Source organism: Excalfactoria chinensis, chromosome 1 (genome assembly GCF_039878825.1).
Source record: "Excalfactoria chinensis isolate bCotChi1 chromosome 1, bCotChi1.hap2, whole genome shotgun sequence".
Classification (NCBI taxonomy): Eukaryota; Metazoa; Chordata; class Aves; order Galliformes; family Phasianidae; genus Excalfactoria; species Excalfactoria chinensis.
The window spans coordinates 83,074,663-83,095,963 of NC_092825.1; the positions used below are offsets into that span (position 1 = coordinate 83,074,663).

Consider the following 21,301-nt stretch of genomic DNA (forward strand, 5'->3'; position numbering starts at 1 on the left):
CACTTTGAGCTCCTATTTCTCCACTCTGATGACTGCCAGACATGTGGGAAGCACGGAGCAGTACTTGAGCAGTAGCACGAGTCTTTTATCACAGAAAAGTTGGGTCTGTGTTACAAAGACTAGAAGTAGGGACTGTCCTGCTGTATTCCTAAAGTTACACTAGGAGCTTCTGTTATTCACCAGCCCTTATTTTCTCCCAATATATCCTGGTGACATGTAACGTTGGAAGATGGTCAGCCCAGATGCAAGATATTAGAGGGCAAGCTACAAGCTTCCTTCCCTAAATGGATGAGCTTTTAGAAGAGAAATAAGAGTAGCTGTAGCAACTTATTCAACAGCAAGTGCAGTCCTGTATATCTGAAGTCACTGGGGAGACACATGGTGTGGAGGGACAAAGAGGAGCTACACCCAAATTTAGAGAAGCAGTTGCATAAGTTCAATCACAGAAGCATAGAACTGCTCAGGTCAGAAAAGACCTTAAAGATCACTGAGTCCAACCACAACCAGCCCATACAACCCCAACTGCAACAACCCTCTGCTAAGTCATGTCCCTGAGCACCGCATCCAAATGGTTTTAAACACATCCAGGGATGGTGACTCAACCACCTCCCTGAGGAGACATCGACAAGAAAAACCTTTGACAAAAACAACTTAAAATGACTTTATTTCAGTATATTAGCACAATATTTACAAAATCATTTCATGTTTCATAAATAAAAACATATTCTTGAGTAAAGACTATAGATATTTCAAATGTCTATGCATTTATATATACACGCATACATACAAACACGAATGGTGTCATACAGTTGTGAACTTTGGTTTTAATTACTGGTGGGAAAGGGCTGGGCAGACCAATGACTATTGAAACTCCCCCTCTGTTAAATTTGCACCTCCACGAAACCCAGAGGAGAGCCCTTAGCAACAGCACGCTGGGTTTCTCTCATAGCCAGAGCAATTGATTCTGCAGGCTGTACACAGCCGCTGAGTTCTGAATGTTTCGGTAGTACCCTTAGTAACAGCCTGGCCTCATCATCACCACAGAGACACACAGCGGATTCTACTGCCATTTCCTTTGCAGTAGTTGACATAAAGCTATTATACATGGGGTGGTTTTTGTTTCTTGTAAGGCAGGATAGCTCAAGAGAATTCCAGTGTGTTTGTTTCGTTTAATTCCTCATCTGCTCTACTTACAGCAAACCAAAGAGAATCATTAACAAATGAGGAGCAAATCTCAATCAGACTCAATTCTGATATTGAATTGTTAACAGAGAGAAACGCCTCCCATCTCTAGGTGGATCGCTATGACTATGGAAAGACCTGTACTGAAAAGATTCGTATACTAGGAGCTGAAATCTGACAGGAATTGACAAACAAGTAAACTGCATTTGCTTCTTCAACAGTTTATCACGAGGAACTCCCTACGCTGCATCCAATTTCACCTCTTTTAGGGAAGGCTGCACCAAGGGCTGCTTTGCTGGTTCAGTCCTGCAGCCCTTGCAAGAGGTCTGATAAAGTGAACATTCTAAGATCGGATACTTCAATTCTATGCAGTTGAATTCTCGATGCAAACTGTCTGCGCTGAGACTTGGAGCCTGCACGTGGATATCTGCAACTCATGCCTGCAGCAGGGCTACAAACCCTTGTTTCATAATATCCAAACCTGAAACTTGTTACATTTAGAACACTTAACAACGTGGATTTTATTATTACGCTACTGTTCGGCAACAGCTTTCTAAACAGAGCTTTAAATCATTAGGAGAGAACCACGCGTGCCTTTGAAATCAGCCTAGTACAAATGGAAGCTGGGGAGTTCTCTGCCAACTGTGAATGAAGTCAGCTATACTGGAACAACTCTCGAAACAGCTGTAGGACGCTACAACCCCATGGAATGTGCAGGTTCTATAGGAATCAATCCTACGTGGATTTTTATCTGTGCCACTTACGTATCACAGCAAGTAAGCCTCCTTGCTTCTCACCAACTCCTACGCAAATTCTATTCTATGCATTTGTGACATAACATGAACACAGATTTGGGTCAGAAGTGAAATAACTCCCATCTCCATTCAAGAAAAAGATTCAAAAATTGCTAAGAGCACTCTAAGAGGACAACTTCACCCCTTCTGAAGCATCAATGTGTTTATTGAACACAGCCATTAAGAGAACCTGAAACTGTGTGTGGTTCCAGTACCACAAACTCCACAATATGAACAAACACACGAACCACATTCAGTGTGGAAGTTACTAAATGCTCTGCAATTCCCAATTAGGCTCCAAGAGTTGAGCTGCCGCTCAAAGGAAACATAAGAGGCACTGAGAGCTCTCTCTCACCAGACTAAGTGTGGGCCACCACAGCAGACACGAGTGCTGACAGGAATGTTATCATTCTGTGGAATTAAGATATCTCTGTTAATCGCTTAAGGAGAGCCGGCAGTAAAATCTGCATCCATACAACTTTGTGTCTAAGCATTTCATTTCTCATATAAAAGTTTTGCTGAAGGTTGGAAAAACGTATTTGTACAATCCCTGCTTCCCGCTTGTATCACAGACATTACTACCATACCTTGCCCATGCACACAAATAAAGAAAACAATAGTCTAAATGGTATTGCAATCTTTGGGCTGAGCGGGCCCACAATCAAAGCAGTGACTGATGATAAGTTTTAGAAAGTAATACCACTAAGTATACTGCAGGGAGATGCTGTAGTGGGCAAACAGTGCTTTTTATATTCTCACCCTTGACCACACCATATATACCAGAACAAAAGAAAGAAAGGTCACGCTTGGGCAAACACACACGTTCCTGCTGTGACTATACAAAATTACATCATTTATATCAAAAGCACTTTTGCCACACATGCAAAACAACGAGTTTCCTGAATTTCTTCTCTTTGAGTAGTGCATCTTCAAGGCCACGGCGTATAAACAACGGTGTACTTCTCACACATCACTCATTTCTGCAGTAGGTTCGGTCTCTGTCTTTAATACTGGAAATTAAAGAAGATACACGTATATGGGGTTATTCACAGAAATATTTTACCAGCAGCACTTTGAACTGCCCACGCTACAACTTCAAAGAAAAAAAGCCTTCCCTCCCTCCCCCCTCAAAGTTTTCTGTTGTTTGGATGCTAAGCTCATTGGCAGAGCGGTAACTAACAGGCAACTGCTATTCCAGTCTCTCCACAACAGTAAAGTATCATATCATAGTATCATAATATCGTGCGAGTTGGAAGGGACCTTAGAGATCATCGAGTCCAACTCCTGGGATTCAAGCCCTCTAGTGTAGCAGAGCAGCAGTTCTACCACTTGCGCCACAGGGGGGATTCGAACCCAGGCCTCCAGTGTTGCAAGCAGTGGTTCTAACACCTAGATGCTAACAGTAGATGCTGTGCCTTGGAGTTCCACCTTATGCATAGGAATAAGCTGCAGTGGCTTCCAACTCTGTTTTTACTCCTAATGCTGGTTCGCTTCCACGTGCCATGTTATGAACCACCATGTTTCAACATCCCATTTATTCTCTGCAGCATATGAGTGAATTTTCAAGGGGCAGGAAAAGCCTGAAGTATGTACAGCTCAAAATGTGCCTACCCCTAGCATGGCATATAGAACCCTTAACTTCCATTTGTAACATTTATTTATTTAAAGAAGACATCCATCTTCCAAAGCGGGCAAAGCAGTCAGGAATTTAACTTCATCTTAAATAAACAAACAACTCAGGCCAAAACTGATGGTTTGCAGCACCAGTGCTTTTGTGAGACCGATCTTAATGCTAAATGCAAAGGCAGGCTTTTGTGAGCTTAAAGGAGACCCGGGAAGAAACAGTCATACTAAAAGTGGATCACCAAGCAAAATATACAGCCTTGGCTTTCTGCAGTAAGCAGTAGCTATATTGATCCGATCTCACATCTTGAGAGTTTTGAAACAAGAATGCAGTGGACCAGTAAATATCTGTTTGTTTCCTGATATCGAGCAATGGAATTGTCACATCTGAAGCATGACCTACTTTCCACTCTGCCTGTCTACTTCAGCTCATACTGACCGGTACACATTCTCAGCAGTGTATCTAGTAGATACCAGCATAACTGGCCTTTGAACTGTGAAAATATTTCCATCAGTATTCATTTAGAAGGCAACCCTAGAGTGCACTGAGATGAATCACACACTTGGCGTAAGTACTCATACGTAACATCTAGCAGTGCATGGTATTTATAAAGAAGCCTGTTCTTCAGAAATCAGCTGCCATAACTTGCCCCAGCTAGGACTGCCTACTGTATCACTTATATCATGTTGTCAATTTGTGCCTCCCAGGCATGACACAAAGATATTTCAAAAGAAGTCAGGAGGCTTAATGTGGCCCCGCTCTTTATCTTGACCAGCACATTGCTGTATTTTGATGCAGAAGCTTTAGGCCTAAGGTTTAGTGATACTTCATGACAGCCTTGCTCAGTTTCCAGCAATAAGCAGAACTATCTACAGCATCAATGAGTGCTCTTTTATCCTACCCCCATTAAAAGGCGATACAGAAAAGCACAAATAAACAACTGCTTTCATTTTAAATCCAAGCATCTAACCTAAAATTTAAACATCCCAAATGAGACCAAGCTGATGCTTAGTAATACTTAAACATCAAACAACTTCCACACAAATAAAATCACCCACCACACACAGAAGAGTACATGCATCTTATTACAGCGTACCAACACAAAAGAAGTACTTGCCGTCCCACATTTAATCATAACCATCCCATCCAGCAGCTCTCCCACCAACCCATCCCCTTCGCTGTTTCGAAATGTACTTTTTTTTTCCTCCCCATCAGAAAATATGCATTTAGAAAATTCAGAAAGTATTTTCTCGATGGTCAATTAAGTATCATAGTATCACAGTATCATGCAAGTTGGAAGGGACCTTAGAGATCATCGAGTCCAACTCCTGGGATTCGAGCCCTCTGTGTAGCAGAGCGGCACTTCTACCCCTTGCGCCACAGGGGGGATTTGAACCTGGGCCCTCCAGTGCTGCAAGCAGCACTTTATACCACCGTGCACCACTAAGAGCAGCACCTGCACTGAAACCTCCCCTCCAAGCACTAGGCCAATCCTAAATAGCCAAATCCCCAAGTAAATGTTAGAATAAATAGCTGAAGATGTAAGCTGACTCACCATCATTCTTGCATCACTCCTTTTGTATCTTTAAAAGCCAAGCAAATGGATTAGTGACAGGCCAGACAGAAAGAAATACTTAACAATTAATGTTCAGATTAATTCTACAATTCATTTTAGAATTTGCTACTACTGAGCATGCCAGTTAGTGAGCAGAACAGCAAAGTTATGTTTTAGTCATCTGTTTCTCACTAAGTTTCCTGTATCTTAAGTGCTATCCCAGTTTCTCAATCCAAGGAAAATAGCAAAACTGTAGTTTTGATATTGTTTTGAATGATGGGGGTAGATTTTGCTAGAATCATGCGTTTTCCACTAAAATAAACACTTATAAAGCAGTATTAACACCACCTTCATAGGAGAGGGGAAAAAAAGAGGGACGGGCACAATACACTGAGATATTACAACGGTCCCAAAACAGCCACCAAGCGATGGCGCTGGCAAGAAGGAGCGGCAGTGTAGGACAGGGGGGTCTGGAGCTACAGACATTACTTCAGTGGGAGACCAAACTTACTCAGAGCCACGTTAACTGACATATCTGCCATCTCAGTGCTGTTGCATTGGGAACTACAATCATTTTTTTTTTAACTTCTTCCATAATCAATCCCTTAATTAGAAGATAAGCCTTGAATATCACCTACCATTTAGTGGTTCTTCTACAGCTTTCTGCAAAACATTTAAAAATATATATATGTATAAAATGTCTTCATGTTTACTTTTGGCTCGCCACAGTTAAATTACTCTAATTGACATATACAGTAAGTAGTGATTCTACAAAAATCAAGAAAGCCAGGCGTTAATAAAATTAACGACTAGGATTTTCCCCCGAAATTAAACGTTAACAACTCTGTTCTCCAGATGGTTTTCCCCCAGCGTAACCTTTCCCTCAGATGCAATACCTCTAGGTGGCAGCAGAAGGTTTGGGAGCACTACTTGTAATCCCTAAAACCTAACGGGTTATTTCTTCGATTCTATCAATGGTTAGGAGTAAAACAGCATGACTAAAAGAAAAATCAGTCGAGCAACCGAGTGTCATTCCCTCAGAAGGAAACACACCGCAGTTGTGCATTTAGTCTGGCAGATTACCATCAGAAATAACGCAAGCAAATTAGCAAGTGGTTAAAGCTGGCAGATACCAGAATACGCACCTTGTCCCCCTCAGCCTCAAGAAAGAATCAAGCATCATTTTGTAAGCATGCCCCACAGACAAAATGAAGCCCTCCACCAACAATAAGTACTCCTTAGTCTTTAGATTACACAGAATAAAAGTGTATTTGCAAAATGATTTCACATCTGTTTATTACCTCAAATACGCTGAACAGCCCTCAGTGCAAACAGCCAATGCATTAACACAGTTTTCACAAGGTCTACCTGTGACTTCTTTAAGTTGACGGGTACAAACTGTCACCCAAATTCCTCTGGCACACCACTAACTTAAACTACAGGAAGTGTGTTTTTAGTGGCAGAGCCTTGAGACTTGATTCCTGTCTCAAATTCAGAGGAAGACAATGTTCACGACATGATAGATTACGGGCATTCCTTTACTTGCCAAATCCTTGCTGCAGTATAAAACTACCCCACGGAGAAAAGAGCTCAAAGAGAAACAGCCACAAAGGATGCTGGTGTTGATTTGTATATCAAAGCTCATCTACAGAGAAAAACTAAAGAAAAAAACCCGCCTCCTCTCGCTCTGCTTCCCTTCATTTTACAAGTAAACATGAGCATGTTACAAGCAGGCAGGAATGCATTTTGACTGAAGCGCATCAGTAATTCACTGTTAAGAATGAGCTGAGAAGTGCAATGAGCTTCGTGAACCTCCTCTTTTTCTCTCTTCTTTAAAAAAAGCATACGCATATTAAAAGTGTCTAAGTTCCATGTACTTTTATATTCCTTTCCTAAGTGAGAAAACAAATGCTCTGCTTCTCCATTTGTTCTGTGTGACCTAAAGACAGACACTCTGATTCCAGATTTTCTCATCAAATTAAGGGGCGTTAAAGGAAGATCAGAAAAGACAAAGGCTATAGCATTTGTATAGATTGGAATTCAAGAAAACATTAAGGTTTCCATAGTAAAAGGCCATGGGGGGGGAAAAAAAAATCCCAAACCCTAAACCTTTCTTATAAGCCACCTACATAAAAACCAAACGTCAAAAATGTTATGCACTCACCTTAATGGAAAAAAAAAAACAAAACACAACAAACATTAACCAATGATCTTCATAAATTCATGCCTAAGAGTGCATTGTAAAGACACCAAACTTCCATTCACATTCACCACCTTTTTGTGACAGCCCTTCAAACTCTGAGCACAACACTTGATAAGGGTTGCAATTACAGTACTGTAAGACGCACTCAATAGGGACAATGAAGACCACCAACTCACTCAACATTAGACATCTGTTACACAGCCAGAACTTTTGCTTGCTACCAACCTGGTCTGAATTCGAACTAGTGAAGAAAGGCTCAGGATCTCACTAAAATCCCCTGAGCCATCTAGTCACCCCAAATTTATTAATTTTAAGCTTACCCTCGGAGTTTGATGATCTTTCGTTCTGGAACCTATAACAATAGAAATTAAAAGAACAAATGATCAACCAAATTAACATATCTACTGGTTTCACTTGGAAGAGCAGCAACACAAAACTGCAGCTTCCTCTACCCACACCTATTTAACACTACCTCTGAATTCCAAAAGCCTCTAAGCACTCCTCTGTTTAGGAACTAAATATTGATGTGCAATCTAGCATTTCACTGAAGGCATTCAGCTGTAAAAATGAGTTACACTATATATTATTCTTTGTGCTTATTTTATACAAGCTTTGTAAATGGCTCAGTGTCAAAAAAAAAAAACCACTGTCAGTGCTAAAAAAACAACACAACACTGTCATTGCTAAAAGACCTGCCTCGTGCTTTGATTTGTCTTCATCTCAGTTAGCAGACACTGCGTCTTCTATCTTATTTTCTCCTTTAATAGAATTCCTCCTGGTCTCAGGGCCTGTTATTTCTGACCATGCTAAACATGGTGTGCACATACTGAACTGGGAAGATCACACAGCTCACTGCAGACTAGGTGACTGCACAAACCAGCCCAACTCTGGAAGCAATGCATCTTCAATTGTATGGTTCTGAATCCAAACTGACAAGCTGTTTGAAGAGCCTTCATTCACAGCTAGAAGCAAACAAAGCTTCTCTGCTCTCTCACACAATATGAAGTCCACATAGCGTTACGCTGGGGTGCACCAGCTTAGAGATGTCTGCAGCACATTCCATCACACAGAGTTGATATGCTTTATGCTTACTTAGCAGGCCTGACCAGATTTTATACCTTCAGGTCTTTCCTCTTTTGGAGATCTGGTGACCAGATCAGTTTCTGAAACAAAGTGTTGCTATTTTTTGCTCCTGGCAATAAGCAAAAGAAAACCAGGATTTACTGAAATAAAAGGTCCTCATTCAAATTGCTCTTATTTTAACCTACATCTAACCTGTGGAAATCATTAGGTAGATATTGCTTCTTCAAATTCATATCTACAATAAGCTGTTACCTACACCGCCCTGTAACCCCCCCTCCACAGACTGCCTGGAATTCTTTTCTCTTTTAGATCTAACCTTCAGCTAGGCAGCTGTGCAAATGCAGAGCTTAAACTGAGACATCTTACAGCTGAAACAGACTTATTGCAGAGCTGGCTTTCCTGAGATGTCTGAAGGTTTATTTTTACTCAAGATATTCCACAGTCTCTGTGACAAAAAAGCCAACTTAAGCAGACAGCCTTTCATAGGGCTTCTTTTTGTTGTTGTTGTTGTGTTTTTTATTTAAACTATGTAATTGTGAAATCTAAAATAGATAAAGTTAGTGCAGAATACTGGATGCTACTTACAACTATAGACATAAACCAGAGCAAGAAGATCCGCAACAGCCATAACAACTACGCCGGCAATTACAACAGACAGAAGGACTGAAGGACAGGCTGTTAAAAAAAAACAAAAACAAAAACCAAGACATTGTATCAACTGACAAATAACAAACTTCTGAGAAATAAATGAATCCTAAAATAAATAGGGCTGATTAAAAAAAACAGAAGTGATTCATTTTTTTCAAACCCCTTCCCTAACTACTTTCACATTTTTCTAGAGCCTTAAAGGGGGGCATCCCTGGAGGTGTTCAAGGCCAGGTTGGATGGGGCCCTGGGCAGCCTGGTCTGGTATTAAATGGGGAGGCTGGTGGCCCTGCCTGTGGCAAATGTGTGTGTGGGGGGGGTTGGAGATTCATGACCTTTGTGGGCCCCTCCAACTGGGACCATTCTGTGATAGCAACTACATAACACCTCACCTATCAGGAATCTCCTATAGGTCTATTTCACTTTTACATACTACCAGACGACACTTAGGTGCTCCTCACAAATATTTCTATAAATACTAAACAAGGCACTCAAATCAAAGCTCCACTGAAAGGTCCATCATTTCACTCAGAATGGAGAACTCTTTAGAACCCGTTGCAAAGACAAGCTTTATTTTTAAATCTCTAATCAGATAAATGATTAAAATGAAGAAACGTCTTTACAAAAAGATAAATCAGATGTACCAGTGCCTCAAATGAACCTGAGTATGCATGCTCAGACTAAACATACCACTAAGGATAGCTATCCTAAATTCACTCTCTCCTCAATCACTGGGTTTTCTGATGTTCATTTGGGGTGGGAGGACAAAGAAGGGGGAGAACAAAGGAAAGGGTACAGTTGGTGCTCCCTTACATCAGTGGTTGATTTTCTCAGAGCTAAAACAAGATGTCAGCCACTACTAGACTTACATAGAATGCTTCCAAGTTCACCATTTCTGTATTTACCTTCTTGAGTTGTTTCAATGCCAGCCACCAGCAGTTCAGTTACAATTTGCACACAAGCAGAGATTAACAACGAATTTCTGACTCATTTGTTGAACGTTGGGAAACAGTTACAGCTCTATTTGGGATTAATTTGTCTTGTTTCTAAATACTTTAGGTCTCAGTGATAAAGGTCAATGGTTGTTTTAGGTGATTCAGGGCACAACTGCTGCAAAAACTAAAAACAATTCAAAGAACTATTTTTAAGGCAATTGCTCATAGGATGCAGTCGTGCCAGATATATTCATACTAATGAAACTGATAATGCAATAGTGCCTTCAGGCCATTCTTCTTTCACCAGATAAAAGAGCATTAACAAATTAGCCCTATTTACATGAGTTACTTGCTAACACTCAACATACTGAAGCTATTTTCCACAGTATTTTTGTTTTAGAAATAAACGTCAGGTACAAACAAAAGTAAAAAGGCACTTTCTCAGAAGATAAATTTCTTACCTGAGACAGACAGTGCAAAGCCAACTACAGCAACTAGGTAACCCACAACTTGAAAGCCTATCAGAGCGTATCCTTTGCGTGTTACATCATCCAGAACTGCAAAAGAGAGTGGGGGGGGGGGGGGGGGGGGGGGGGGGGGAAAGAAACTTGTCACTTTTAAATGTCAGCTCCAGAGCTATGGAAGGTAGGTCATTCACACAAAGAAAACCCAGCTTCTCTTACATCCCAAACTCAACCAGTCAGTGTGTGGAATTAACAGGGCAAGTCACTCAGGGATCCTGCGTTAAGTGTGTAAGCTAAACATTTTGAGACACTATGAAGGTCAGGAAGCCAGCATGCTATCACTGCACCTATTTCTACTTATAAAAAAGTGAAATGGTATGTAGATTATGCAAATTACAGAGGAGGATACTCAGTGTTTCTATCAGAATGTTCTGGAGTTGGTGAATAAACAAATACTCACTCAATTTAAATATAGAGTACTGAAGCACCATCAGCATCCCAGAAGGTAGTACGGTAAAAGCAAGGCCAATCTGATTCATGCTAATGGTGCCATCTGCAAACAGTTGTACAGAAATTAGTAGAACAGAAATCCTTTGTTCAAACAGAGCACAAAGTAAAAAAAGAGAACACCACCAAATTTTCAGGGTCTCCAAAGAATCCCAGCAGAAGCGCTTCCCTAGCCCCTAATACTTATCCAAGTCAGCAGCAGAGAACACAGAAAACAATTAGGAGTCTGCAACCCATCCCCCCCCCCCCCCCCCCACAAACACCTACGAGGAGCTGACATTCAGTGTTGTTTCTGCTGTATTCTAGAGTTTTCTTCATTGTAAAATTAGTAGGTGGCAGTTAAGAGGTGGCAACAAATTTCATACGACAGTAAGAGATTCAGCTGTGCTCTTATTCCCATAAACTAGGAAGACAATTTTGTTACGCGTACCTTGGATAAAAAGCACGACAGCTACAATAGCGATGACTGTGAAGATGGCACATGCTATAGTAACGTCCTTTTTCTTCTTACGAACAGTTTCGCATTTCAACGCTTAAAAACAAAACCAAAAGGAAAAGGCGTGAGGACACTGATCAGACATACAGCTTGTCACACAAAAATACACGCTTTATAATAGTCCTGTTTTCATAAAACAGGCTTTCTTTCTCCTAAGACTTAGAACCGTAATTATCATTACAAGTTCATTTGTTTTCACTGTTTGATATGGTCAGTATGGCTTGCTAAGATAAGTGAAACCTGGGACCAAGGTTTTAGTTAGAATTCTTAATTCCAACTTTGGGTGCAGTGCTATCAAAATAGGCTATAGACAACAGTAATCTTTTATAGTGTTTTATCTGTTACCAAATGTTCTTTTTTGTAACTAAAACTCACTCATCGCAGTCACACTGCCCAACAGAACACAGGGCCCCAGCCACACTCCTAAAAACGATCACCATTTAAACCAGCAACTTAATTTGAAGCAGTAGCAGCAGTAGAAAAAGAACCCTGCGTACCTGTTCTAGAAACTTCTTTCTTATTACAGATATGCCTGGTAATGAAAATTAGACACAAATGCAAAATTAAGCGATGGATACGCTACACTCAATACCTCAAAGTTAATCCTGCAGGAAAGCCAAACCAACAGAAAAAACCCAAACAAAGAAGAACACCTTCTACTATCACCCTCAAAACGTGTAATTCATGGTGACACACAGAAAGAAACACCCAGTTTAATAAATACATTTGTTCCAAATGTAGTTAAAGGTACAGCACAGCATCGCTGGATTCACAGGTTAATTAAAGCTCTGCAAGCTATAAGGAAGAAAAACAGTAAGAACACCCACAGCTAATTAGTTGGAGGCAGTGGGTTTGGTTTTCCCCAGAGAAGACAGAGCTTGCAATAAAATCAAGCAGGCTCAACTTACTCCCATAAAATGACTGCTTCTCCATGGATACATATCCATGGTTATCCCAGGGCAATTAGCACTTTGCTCTCAAAAAGCTAAAAATGTGCAAGTTCTGGTACAAATGACAGTTCCAGAACATGTCAGAACAGATCAGAGTTTTAAATCACTATAAATAATGATGAAAAAAAATATATCAAACATTCTGGAAATAAAATCATAAAGATCTCTACGTATCAGCTTTCGACCTTTGAACACAGATGGACCTACGAAGGTTCACTTATCACTTTCAGAAGTATGTGAGAAGTTACCAAAGGAAAGCATATCTGGATAACTGAATGTGATTACTATAAATCGCTCCGAGTGTGATTTTCTATCATCTCCTATGGACTTGGCTCTAAGCAGAAGCCTGTAAACTGAAAAAGGCTGTATAAGCTCAAAGACCGATGTAACAAACTACACCTCAGGGAACTATCTGAAACAGAGCAAGATATAAAGCACACCCTACAGTGCATTCATGTTAGACAGCGTTGTGTGAAGAACGCCCGAGGATGTCTGACATAGACAGATGCGCTGCCTCTGAAAACCTCTAACAGAGTCATTGATGTCAGTGTTAAAATTACAACTCTGCCAGTGCCAAGAAACTAATGTAGAACTTTACTTGGAGAGAATGAACTTCCCCTAATATTGATTTTACAACCATAAAATGAAGATATTTCTGCTTCCAAACATTCAGTAACGTCAAGGTGAACCAACAGTGAAATAATGCTTCCTTGTTTTAATCAAGAACAGTACATTGTCAACTTCCACACGTGCAAAAAAGGTCCTAATCTGAAACAACACTGGCAGGAAAAACATTACCATACAGAAGACTAGCTCTGTTAGAAACAGACTTTTTAGGCTGTAACATCATGCCTTCTACAGAGAGATGTAAATAACAGTTTGAGCGATGAGGAGAAGACTCCAGAGCAAACCAAACAATTACTTGACAGTGCTTCCGTACAGCTGGATCGACTCTCCCACACACACTCTTCTAGATTTAGGCACCACCTTTCAACCTGCACAGGTGCCTTTCCACATAAGCAATCTGAAGACAAATCAATAGCTGCAAAGAATTAAAGAGTCAATACTCACCAATAACACCTAACTGAGCCCAGCAAAGAACAATAATGAAGGCCAGCAACGCTGAGATGACAATACTTTGGATTAGGTCGAACTGCCGCTCTAGAGAATAAACAAAGAAAAATGGTAGGAGGTAAACAAACACACAAAAAGTTACTGGCTTTGCACATATTGCTCCTTCTAAGCTACCCTCTAGACTGCTTAAGACTGTACTTAATAGCTAGCCTGTGCTAAGTTTTAATGCTATGAAAGCCATGACTTTTACCTATGTAATTTTCACCCTAGTCTTGTATGACAACCTGTTTTTTTTCCCCCCTCAGTATTCCGACTAACTGTAACACTTGCAAACTGAAGGTCTTAATCTCCAGTGCAACACAGGGTACGTTCACAATACTGTGTGGCAGCACAAGCTAGCTAGCTTGCGGGACTGCCAAATAACACAGAAACATTGTGTTAAACTTCCCCAGTTAGGCAAGAATAATGTCCAATATGATGCCTCCCCTGCTGCTCTACTCTATTTCCAACTACTACAACTCCTGAAAAACATCTGGATGTGCGATAAGGAGTACAGGAACCAGCCTACGTCGGAGGGAAATGCTGCTTCAGTAATTTTAGAAGCCACACATCTTCCTCCAAGTCTTCCAATCACCATCCATTTAGCTTTGCTCCCCCCCATGCATTTTGGATGCCTTCAGGTTGTTCAGTCATCTGAAGTGCTGCAAGATCGTGCAGGCCACCATCAAACATGCAATTCTGGAAACATCTCCATCGAACTGGAAAATGCAGTTGATTCTGGCGTCTCCACCAATCACGTCATTTAAACTTACACGGTGAAAGCCAAAGCTGTCTTATGTTATTGTTATACTTGCCCCTGTTCCTCTGCCTCCACACTCACTTGCAAAGAAATGTCTAACCTTCATTTAGATGCGCACTCCTTGCACTTACCCTCCACATTCATTTCAAAACTCCACCTGCAGCTCCAGAAGCACAGGAATTAAATACCTCACAACTTTCTATGGCAAGTAACACCTTGAAGACAGACTGAAATTCACAAATTCCATAGGGAGCAAGTTTAAGTAGAAATTAAAGACTTCTATTGTACATAATTATTTTGGTTCAACTGTTCTGTTAAGGACAAGATTCATGTTTCTAAAGCAACAATAATACCTAAAAGGAAGGGAAGCATTATTTCATGGTAAGACAACACTTCTCCAAACCAAATCATTGCTTCCAGTTCCTCCCATCCTCCCCCCTCCCTCCCAAACTAACAGTACTACATGCAAAGGTACATCAACTTTTGCAGATCATTTGAAAAAGGATGGTAAAAATCATCACGTGAAAGGTATGCATTGCAGGAACACTTTGTCCTTAGGATGCCTTATCTTTGCATTTGACTTCTCCCAAATTTTTGCCTAAGTTCAGCCTTCTGGCTCACCTTCTGCCACTCACATTTCTCACCCCGTGTTAACATTCACACCCAACAGAAGGAAATGACTCTTACAACGGCAGCTGTTGCAATCCAGTACTAGTTACCATAATACCAAGGCATGGCATGTGTTAGCTGTACATATGCCACTGCACTACGCTATTGCCACAGGGAATATATAACTAATAACAGTCAACAGATTTCCCAACAAAAGAGAATTTGCCTTGCAGCAATGACCCCCTGTTAGTAATAACAGAACTGAAGCAAAGGGCTTCAGCAGAAATTCAGTGCAACTGTGGCACTGGCACAGGGTTTAACCGTCAAACTGATCAAACACCAGGGAAAGCAAGTCTGTTGATTTCTGGTGGCAATAAACACTGCTTACTGTTGGTCTTCAGCTGTATTGTTTTGTGTTGAGATGCTACAGAAACGTGTCTTTGAAAATATCTAGTGCTACTAATTCACTGGGACTACAGACCACCTTAAGGAACACGCTCCATAGCCAGAGTGGGCTTATAAAACCCAGGAGTTCAATCTCTGGGTTAAACAAGTCAAAGAAACTGGTATTGGTACAGGATCCCAAGAATGGAGCTCTGCTGGGCCATAGTTAAGGCAGCACATGGAAACATGGATGCAATAAAAACTATTTCTGCTTTTGCCTCCTTAGGAGACGCATAAGCTATATTACATTTATGTTACAACATAAATACAAGCAAATTAACAAAAGATATTAGAGACAGAGGAATGGAAGAATATCTGTCAACTTTCTCATGACAAAAAAAAAAGCACCTCACCTAACTCATTCCATTCCACCTTTTTGCTTTACATGCATTTTCAAAACAAGACACTGATATTGAATAGTAACTTGACCATAGTGTTGCCATTCTTTAGATAAACCAAACCCTACAGGCAAATCTTGGTGCCAGTGCTTGATGCATTCTCATGAATTGCAAGCAAATAGGCTGAGAAGCAGCACCACTTGCAGGTGGCATTACCACCTTCTTTCAACAGAGAGAGGCAGCCACAAAGCCTGCTGGTACCTGCTAGGACTTCAGACTATAACATGGGAGCACCGAGCGCAGTCAAGTCTCAGAGCCTAAAAGCACTCTGCGTATGGTGATGCTCGCAATATTTTTGGGACGTGCAACATATAAATATGAGAAACAACTGAATTTCTTGCTAACACATTTCACTTAAGCCGGTGCTTCACAGAACTCAAACTCCTGGATAAAAACATTGTTTTGAAAGCCAACATAAGGAAGCCAGCTCCAAATTAATACGACTTCCAGCCTAGGCAGGGAGTGGGAACTCCTACATTAGAAAGGCCATTTTTGTGGTCAATATCCTGTGAAGATACTTGGCCCAGGAAAACACATGGCATAAAAATCTTGCTCACTTTGCCACCCACCTGCTACATGCATGCTTTCTGCAAAGTGAGGTGGAGAATAGTTGGCTTTTATAATATTGTCTCTGTAAAAACAACTGCAAAAACACCAGTAATAACACAATGAGCTCACTGCTCAGAAATGACAAAGTGAAAATTAATTCAAGATGGCTGTTGTTCACCAGCCCATTTCAAAGCTCCCTTCCCGTACTGTTCCTCCTCCTCAGGAGTCCCTCTAAAACAAATACCAGAAGATTATGTACAAGATCTTAAACAATGGAGCAAGCAGCTGTTTTGCCTTCAGTTACACCCTCAAATACAACGAGTAAAACTGAAATATTTTCTAACATATTCTCTAAAAGCTATCATAAGCTTGCAACTAGAAATTCTTCACTAACCACACTTTTCCACTGGAAGAGGTTTTCCCTCATAGCAACTGTCAACTAGAAAACGAAAAATTGCATCAGTTTCCTGCTTCGTAGACTTTATATCTCTTTCAAAGTCCCAAGCATAAAGGCTAAAAACCCAGTCAGTAATATGAAATGGCATCCTGTATCATGTGCAATATTTTACTAAAATATTGGCCTCTTTTACAAAAGGAAAAGGAAAAGGAAAAGGAAAAGGAAAAGGAAAAGGAAAAGGAAAAGGAAAAGGAAAAGGAAAAGGAAAAGGAAAAGGAAAAGGAAAAGGAAAAGGAAAAGGAAAAGGAAAAGGAAAAGGAAAAGGAAAAGGAAAAGGAAAAGGAAAAGGAAAAGGAAAAGGAAAAGGAAAAGGAAAAGGAAAAGGAAAAGGAAAAGGAAAAGGAAAAGGAAAAGGAAAAGGAAAAGGAAAAGGAAAAGGAAAAGGAAAAGGAAAAGGAAAAGGAAAAGGAAAAGGAAAAGGAAAAGGAAAAGGAAAAGGTGGCTGTACCCCTCTCAGTTTATTTCAGGATCACCCTGTCCTGCAGTGTATATGATTAACTCTATAATTAGGCCCAGCTGTAAAGCACACAGATGTTTGCAGCAGGACACAAGCAGCATCTGCTTGACACTCGGAGATAGTTTCAGCATTTGTCACTCAGTTAAGAGCAAAAAAAAATATCCTAGGACAATTCTACAGTGGACAGTGAGACTCCACATGTTATGTACATGTAATGTTTTTCAGAACTGAACACCTTCCAGCATGGAGCACATAAACAATACATGCATCTCGTGCAAACCACCCCTACAGAGCACTTGGCAGGCCGAATATGTGTAGCACATCCTGTTATTCAACAGCTAAGGCACTAGAGCACATGGGCAGCATCAGGCAAGAGAAGGTAAAATGCCTCACAAAAGAGAAATTCATCATTTGGTCACCATTATTTTTATCGAACACTGTCCAAAGAAAACATTTAATGCTAGATAAGCCTAACGGAAATGGTTTTAAGTTGAAAGAGGAAAGATTTAGGTTGGATGTCAGGGGGAAGTTCTTTATGAAGAGAGTGGTGAGGTCCTGGAACAGGCTGCCCAGGGAGGTTGTGGATGCTCTGCCCCTGGAGGTGTTCAAGGCCAGGTTGGATGGGGCCCTGGGCAACCTGATCTAGTAAACATGGAAGTTCAGTGGCCCTGCCAGGCAGGGGGGTTGGAGCTTCATGATCCTTGAGGCCCCTTCCAACCCGGGCCATTCTGTGATTCTGTGATGACTTAGCACCTAGCAGTACCACTTCCAACCTCACCAAAGTCTTTATTTACTTTAGCTATTACTACACAATGAAAACATGTTCAGATCTTTCCCCCAGAGACACTCCCCTCTAACTTAAAACAAAGTAATACACAACAGCATTCAAGCTAGAAAGCCCAGATATGACACTCTGGGTATTTTCAGTTTCGAGGAGCAACACTTTGACGTCCATTAATTTCCCCTTCCCACAAGATCTTGTCTTTCACTCCCAACAGGTCATGAAAAAAAAAGGCAGGTAACTCACCCATGCGAGTTCTAAGTCCAATCTTTGTTTCACCTTCTCTGTTTAATTCTGTTACTTCACAGGTGTAATTTGCATCCATTGCTTCTGAACTTTTAAGTCGTAGCGAGGCATCACCCTTAGCTAAATCCGCCTTAGAAGCAAAGGCAGCTGATGGAACTGACACATCCCTGTAATAGCTTTGATTAGGTCCATGAAAAGAAAGAAGTACTAGTTCTTCTATCATCCACCTAACATGCATGGTGCTGTCATTGTTCTCAAGGAGGTTAACCACGAAGCAAGGTAAAACAACTACATCGTTACAGGCATATTTCTCAACATAATTTATTGCACGAAACCGCAGCTCGGTGGAACCTGGAAAGAAGAATGAAAAGGAACACATTTAGCATTAGTTCTTCATATGCAAGAGAAGAAACAGAAGAAAAAGCATGACAGCGTGAGACTTGGGAAAATAAGTACTCTTCCACTGAAATAAGAAGAAAAGCTCTGCTTCAAGGGAGTAACATGAAGAAAAACATTCACGTATTGTGCAAATATCACAGCTGATCATGAATGAAGAAGGGCAATAAGACTTCATGCTGCCACCTGGGACACTTCCCCAAAAATGCCATGCAGAGAAACACTGCACTGAGCCCTGCTTTCTGCACTGCACGCACGTAACGCCAACCACAAACAGTTCCAACCACGTTCTGATTCTTGCTGTTGAGCACGCCGCTATCTAGAAATGGAAGTGCAGCGCCATCCACTCCACACAGCATCCCTTGCAGCTCACTAAGGGCACAGGGAAACACTTCTACCTCTACACTTCTCAGAGAAGGAAGGCAAGGCAGTTTAATTGGGGGGGAAAAAAAAGAAGTCATCCTCATTTGTTTCTCTCTCCAGGTGGAGCCAAAAGCCTGCAGATTGAGCACGTTCCTTTTATTTCCCCTTTCCTGCCCATTGGAGGAGTGTACATAAAGTAACACGCAAAGCAAGATCCTTAGCATTTGAGCATATAGCAAACAAAACTGAAAGTAGAATCTGTAACAACAGGTTTCCTGTTTTATCAACCATTATAACTAGTGCGTCTAGCAATATCATTCAAGGGAAAAAATAAATAAATCAGTGTTATCATTTAATCGCTGCCATTTCTAACCTTTCTCTCCCCCCACAGTTCTAAAAGAGCATTAGTAACCACTGTTTCAAGAAGGACCCAAATTCAACGCTGAGCTTCGATCTGAATGAAGATCCACTCACAGTTCTTCAGATCAACACGACGTATGACATCAGCATTACACCAGGGATCCGAAAGAAGGTTAATTGAATTAGCCTGACTGCCAAGTACGAAAGCATTCAATTCTTCCTTTCCAATATTTTCAGTCATTCATACAAAACCACAGCTCAGCTGAACAGCAGTCGCTCCCGGGATTCCCAGCACCATTAATCATTCAGAACGCCTAGCTACCTTCACCTGATAAAGCCCAAAGGTGAGAAAAGCTACTTACCGTAAGGCAACGCCACCCCTAACTGTAAGCACACTCATGCACCCTGCAGTGAGTCACAGCCCAGTGACTTCGAATCACAGAACACCCCACGCTGGAAGGGACCCATAAGGATCACCGAGTCCCAGTACTCACACGTCTGACACAGACGTAGTATTCATGTTCTCAAACCAGTCAGAGCTTACTACTGACTCCCAGAGCTCGTAATTAACAGTAGCAGGGTAGTATGGTTAGGTTGTGGTTGGACTTGATGATCTTTAAGGTCTTTTCCAACCTGAGCAATACTACGATTAAACACTCACCGTGCATAACAGCACTTTATAGTGAATGATACTCAGAGATAGTATTCACCTACATGCCGTGCTGCCTTTTTAGCCACGTAACCAAATAAAGAAAAAAAAGGAAAAAAAAAAAAAAAGAAAAAAAAAAAAGAAAAAAAAAAAGGAAAAAAAAAAAAAGAAAAAAAAGGAAAAAAAAAAAAAAAGAACAAAAGCAAAAACCAAAAATAAAAGTAAGAAAATCAACCCCAACACCGTACCCAAATCGAGCACGACGGACTGGAACGAGCCTCTCCACCAACCTCAGAAAGGATAAGTGCACACGGTTAGAAGGCTCTCCAGCTTCCACTGTTCCTCCAGGAACAGACTTTGCATCCCTTCTGTTTGTTTGTTTCTCCCCTCTTCAATTTATTTTGTTTTGCTTCCCTTTAGAGCTCCCACGTTTGCAGGACGAATTAACAGCCCGCTCCGGCTCCATTTCAGCGAGCAAAGAGATTGCCAGCTACAGGAAGCAACTCAACCTTCTAAGCGTTCACCGATACAAGCCAATCCTTTTGAAGGAGCGAATCGTCGGCGGGCAGCAGCCCATGCCCGGTTCCTCCCCAGTTCCGCGGCTCGCAGAGCGCACGGGGCTGAGGCGCGCGTCCGCCGCCCGCCGGGCTCCTCACAGCTCGCCCTCCTCCTCCCAGCAGCTCCCCTCCTCCGCGCCGTCTCCCCGGGGTAACGGCCATGCCAACCCTCTGTTCTCGGAGCAGAACCCCGCGCCAGCGGCCGAGCCGGGCTCTGTCCTTTTCCCTTCATCCTCACCCACCTGTGCCCAAGACGGCGAGAAGCGCTCCGGTGGTCAGTAGCCACATGGCGGAGCGCCAGCGGGCAGCACGGCCCGCTACCAACCAACCTCCAGAGCGACCGCAGCACCGGGAAAACAGGCGAGCTGGAAAGGCGCAGCTGCGGAGAGAGCGGAGCTGGGCGGGACGGGGCGGGAGGAAAGAAGGAAGGAAGGAAGGAGGGCGGCGCTGGGCTGATTGGCTGCGGCCTCTGCCGGGAGGGGTGCGGAGTGCCGCCCTCTGGGGCACTGGTGCCCGCTGACGGCAGTTCTGGCTGTGGGAGTGTTCGGGTCTCACTGTCTACCAGGCGGTTAGCCGGGGGCAGTTTTTCCCTTCCCTTTCTCCCTCCTTTCCTAGGAAACTGGGAGTAGCCCGCGGGAGCGGCTGGAGCTCAGAGCTCCGTGGGTGTGTTTTTCACACGAGCGTCACCGCCCAGTTTTATCTCTCCGTTCCCCCAGCTCCGAGG

The 21,301-nt window shown here is 42.0% G+C and overlaps 1 protein-coding gene across 8 annotated transcripts; it reads right to left on the reverse strand.

Annotated features, from left to right (window-relative positions):
- Positions 1 to 645: 645 nt before the first annotated feature.
- Positions 646 to 21,198, reverse strand: CD47 (CD47 molecule). 8 transcript variants are annotated; one of them, XR_011902673.1, is made up of 11 exons: positions 20,820 to 21,127; positions 18,253 to 18,603; positions 13,510 to 13,599; positions 11,423 to 11,524; positions 10,946 to 11,038; positions 10,483 to 10,578; positions 9,027 to 9,116; positions 7,679 to 7,710; positions 5,794 to 5,923; positions 5,156 to 5,183; positions 646 to 2,986 (listed from the first exon to the last, which is right to left on the reverse strand). XR_011902673.1 is itself a non-coding variant. In XM_072327200.1 (11 exons), the coding sequence occupies exons 1-10, from the start codon at positions 20,863 to 20,865 to the stop codon at positions 5,158 to 5,160; spliced, it is 951 nt and encodes a 316-aa protein (XP_072183301.1). In that variant the 5' UTR covers positions 20,866 to 21,198; the 3' UTR covers positions 646 to 2,986; positions 5,156 to 5,157. The 8 variants fall into 8 exon arrangements, 5 of the variants coding, with proteins under 5 accessions (XP_072183301.1, XP_072183306.1, XP_072183305.1 ...); XR_011902674.1 differs by lacking the exon at positions 20,820 to 21,127 and adding an exon at positions 20,311 to 20,685; XR_011902675.1 differs by lacking the exon at positions 20,820 to 21,127 and adding an exon at positions 20,269 to 20,665.
- Positions 21,199 to 21,301: the final 103 nt, after the last annotated feature.

What these genes read in the sequence shown, in the direction of transcription:
- CD47 (XM_072327200.1), bottom strand. Translation starts at nt 20,865, where the DNA reads ATGTGGCTACTGACCACCGGAGCGCTTCTCGCCGTCTTGGGCACAG. An exon ending in TCTCGCCGTCTTGGGCACAG is followed by an intron (nt 18,604 to 20,819) that starts GTGGGTGAGGAT and finishes TCTTCTTTCCAG; the next exon opens with GTTCCACCGAGCTGCGGTTT. An exon ending in CTTTGCACTGTCTGTCTCAG is followed by an intron (nt 9,117 to 10,482) that starts GTAAGAAATTTA and finishes TTTTTTTAACAG; the next exon opens with CCTGTCCTTCAGTCCTTCTG.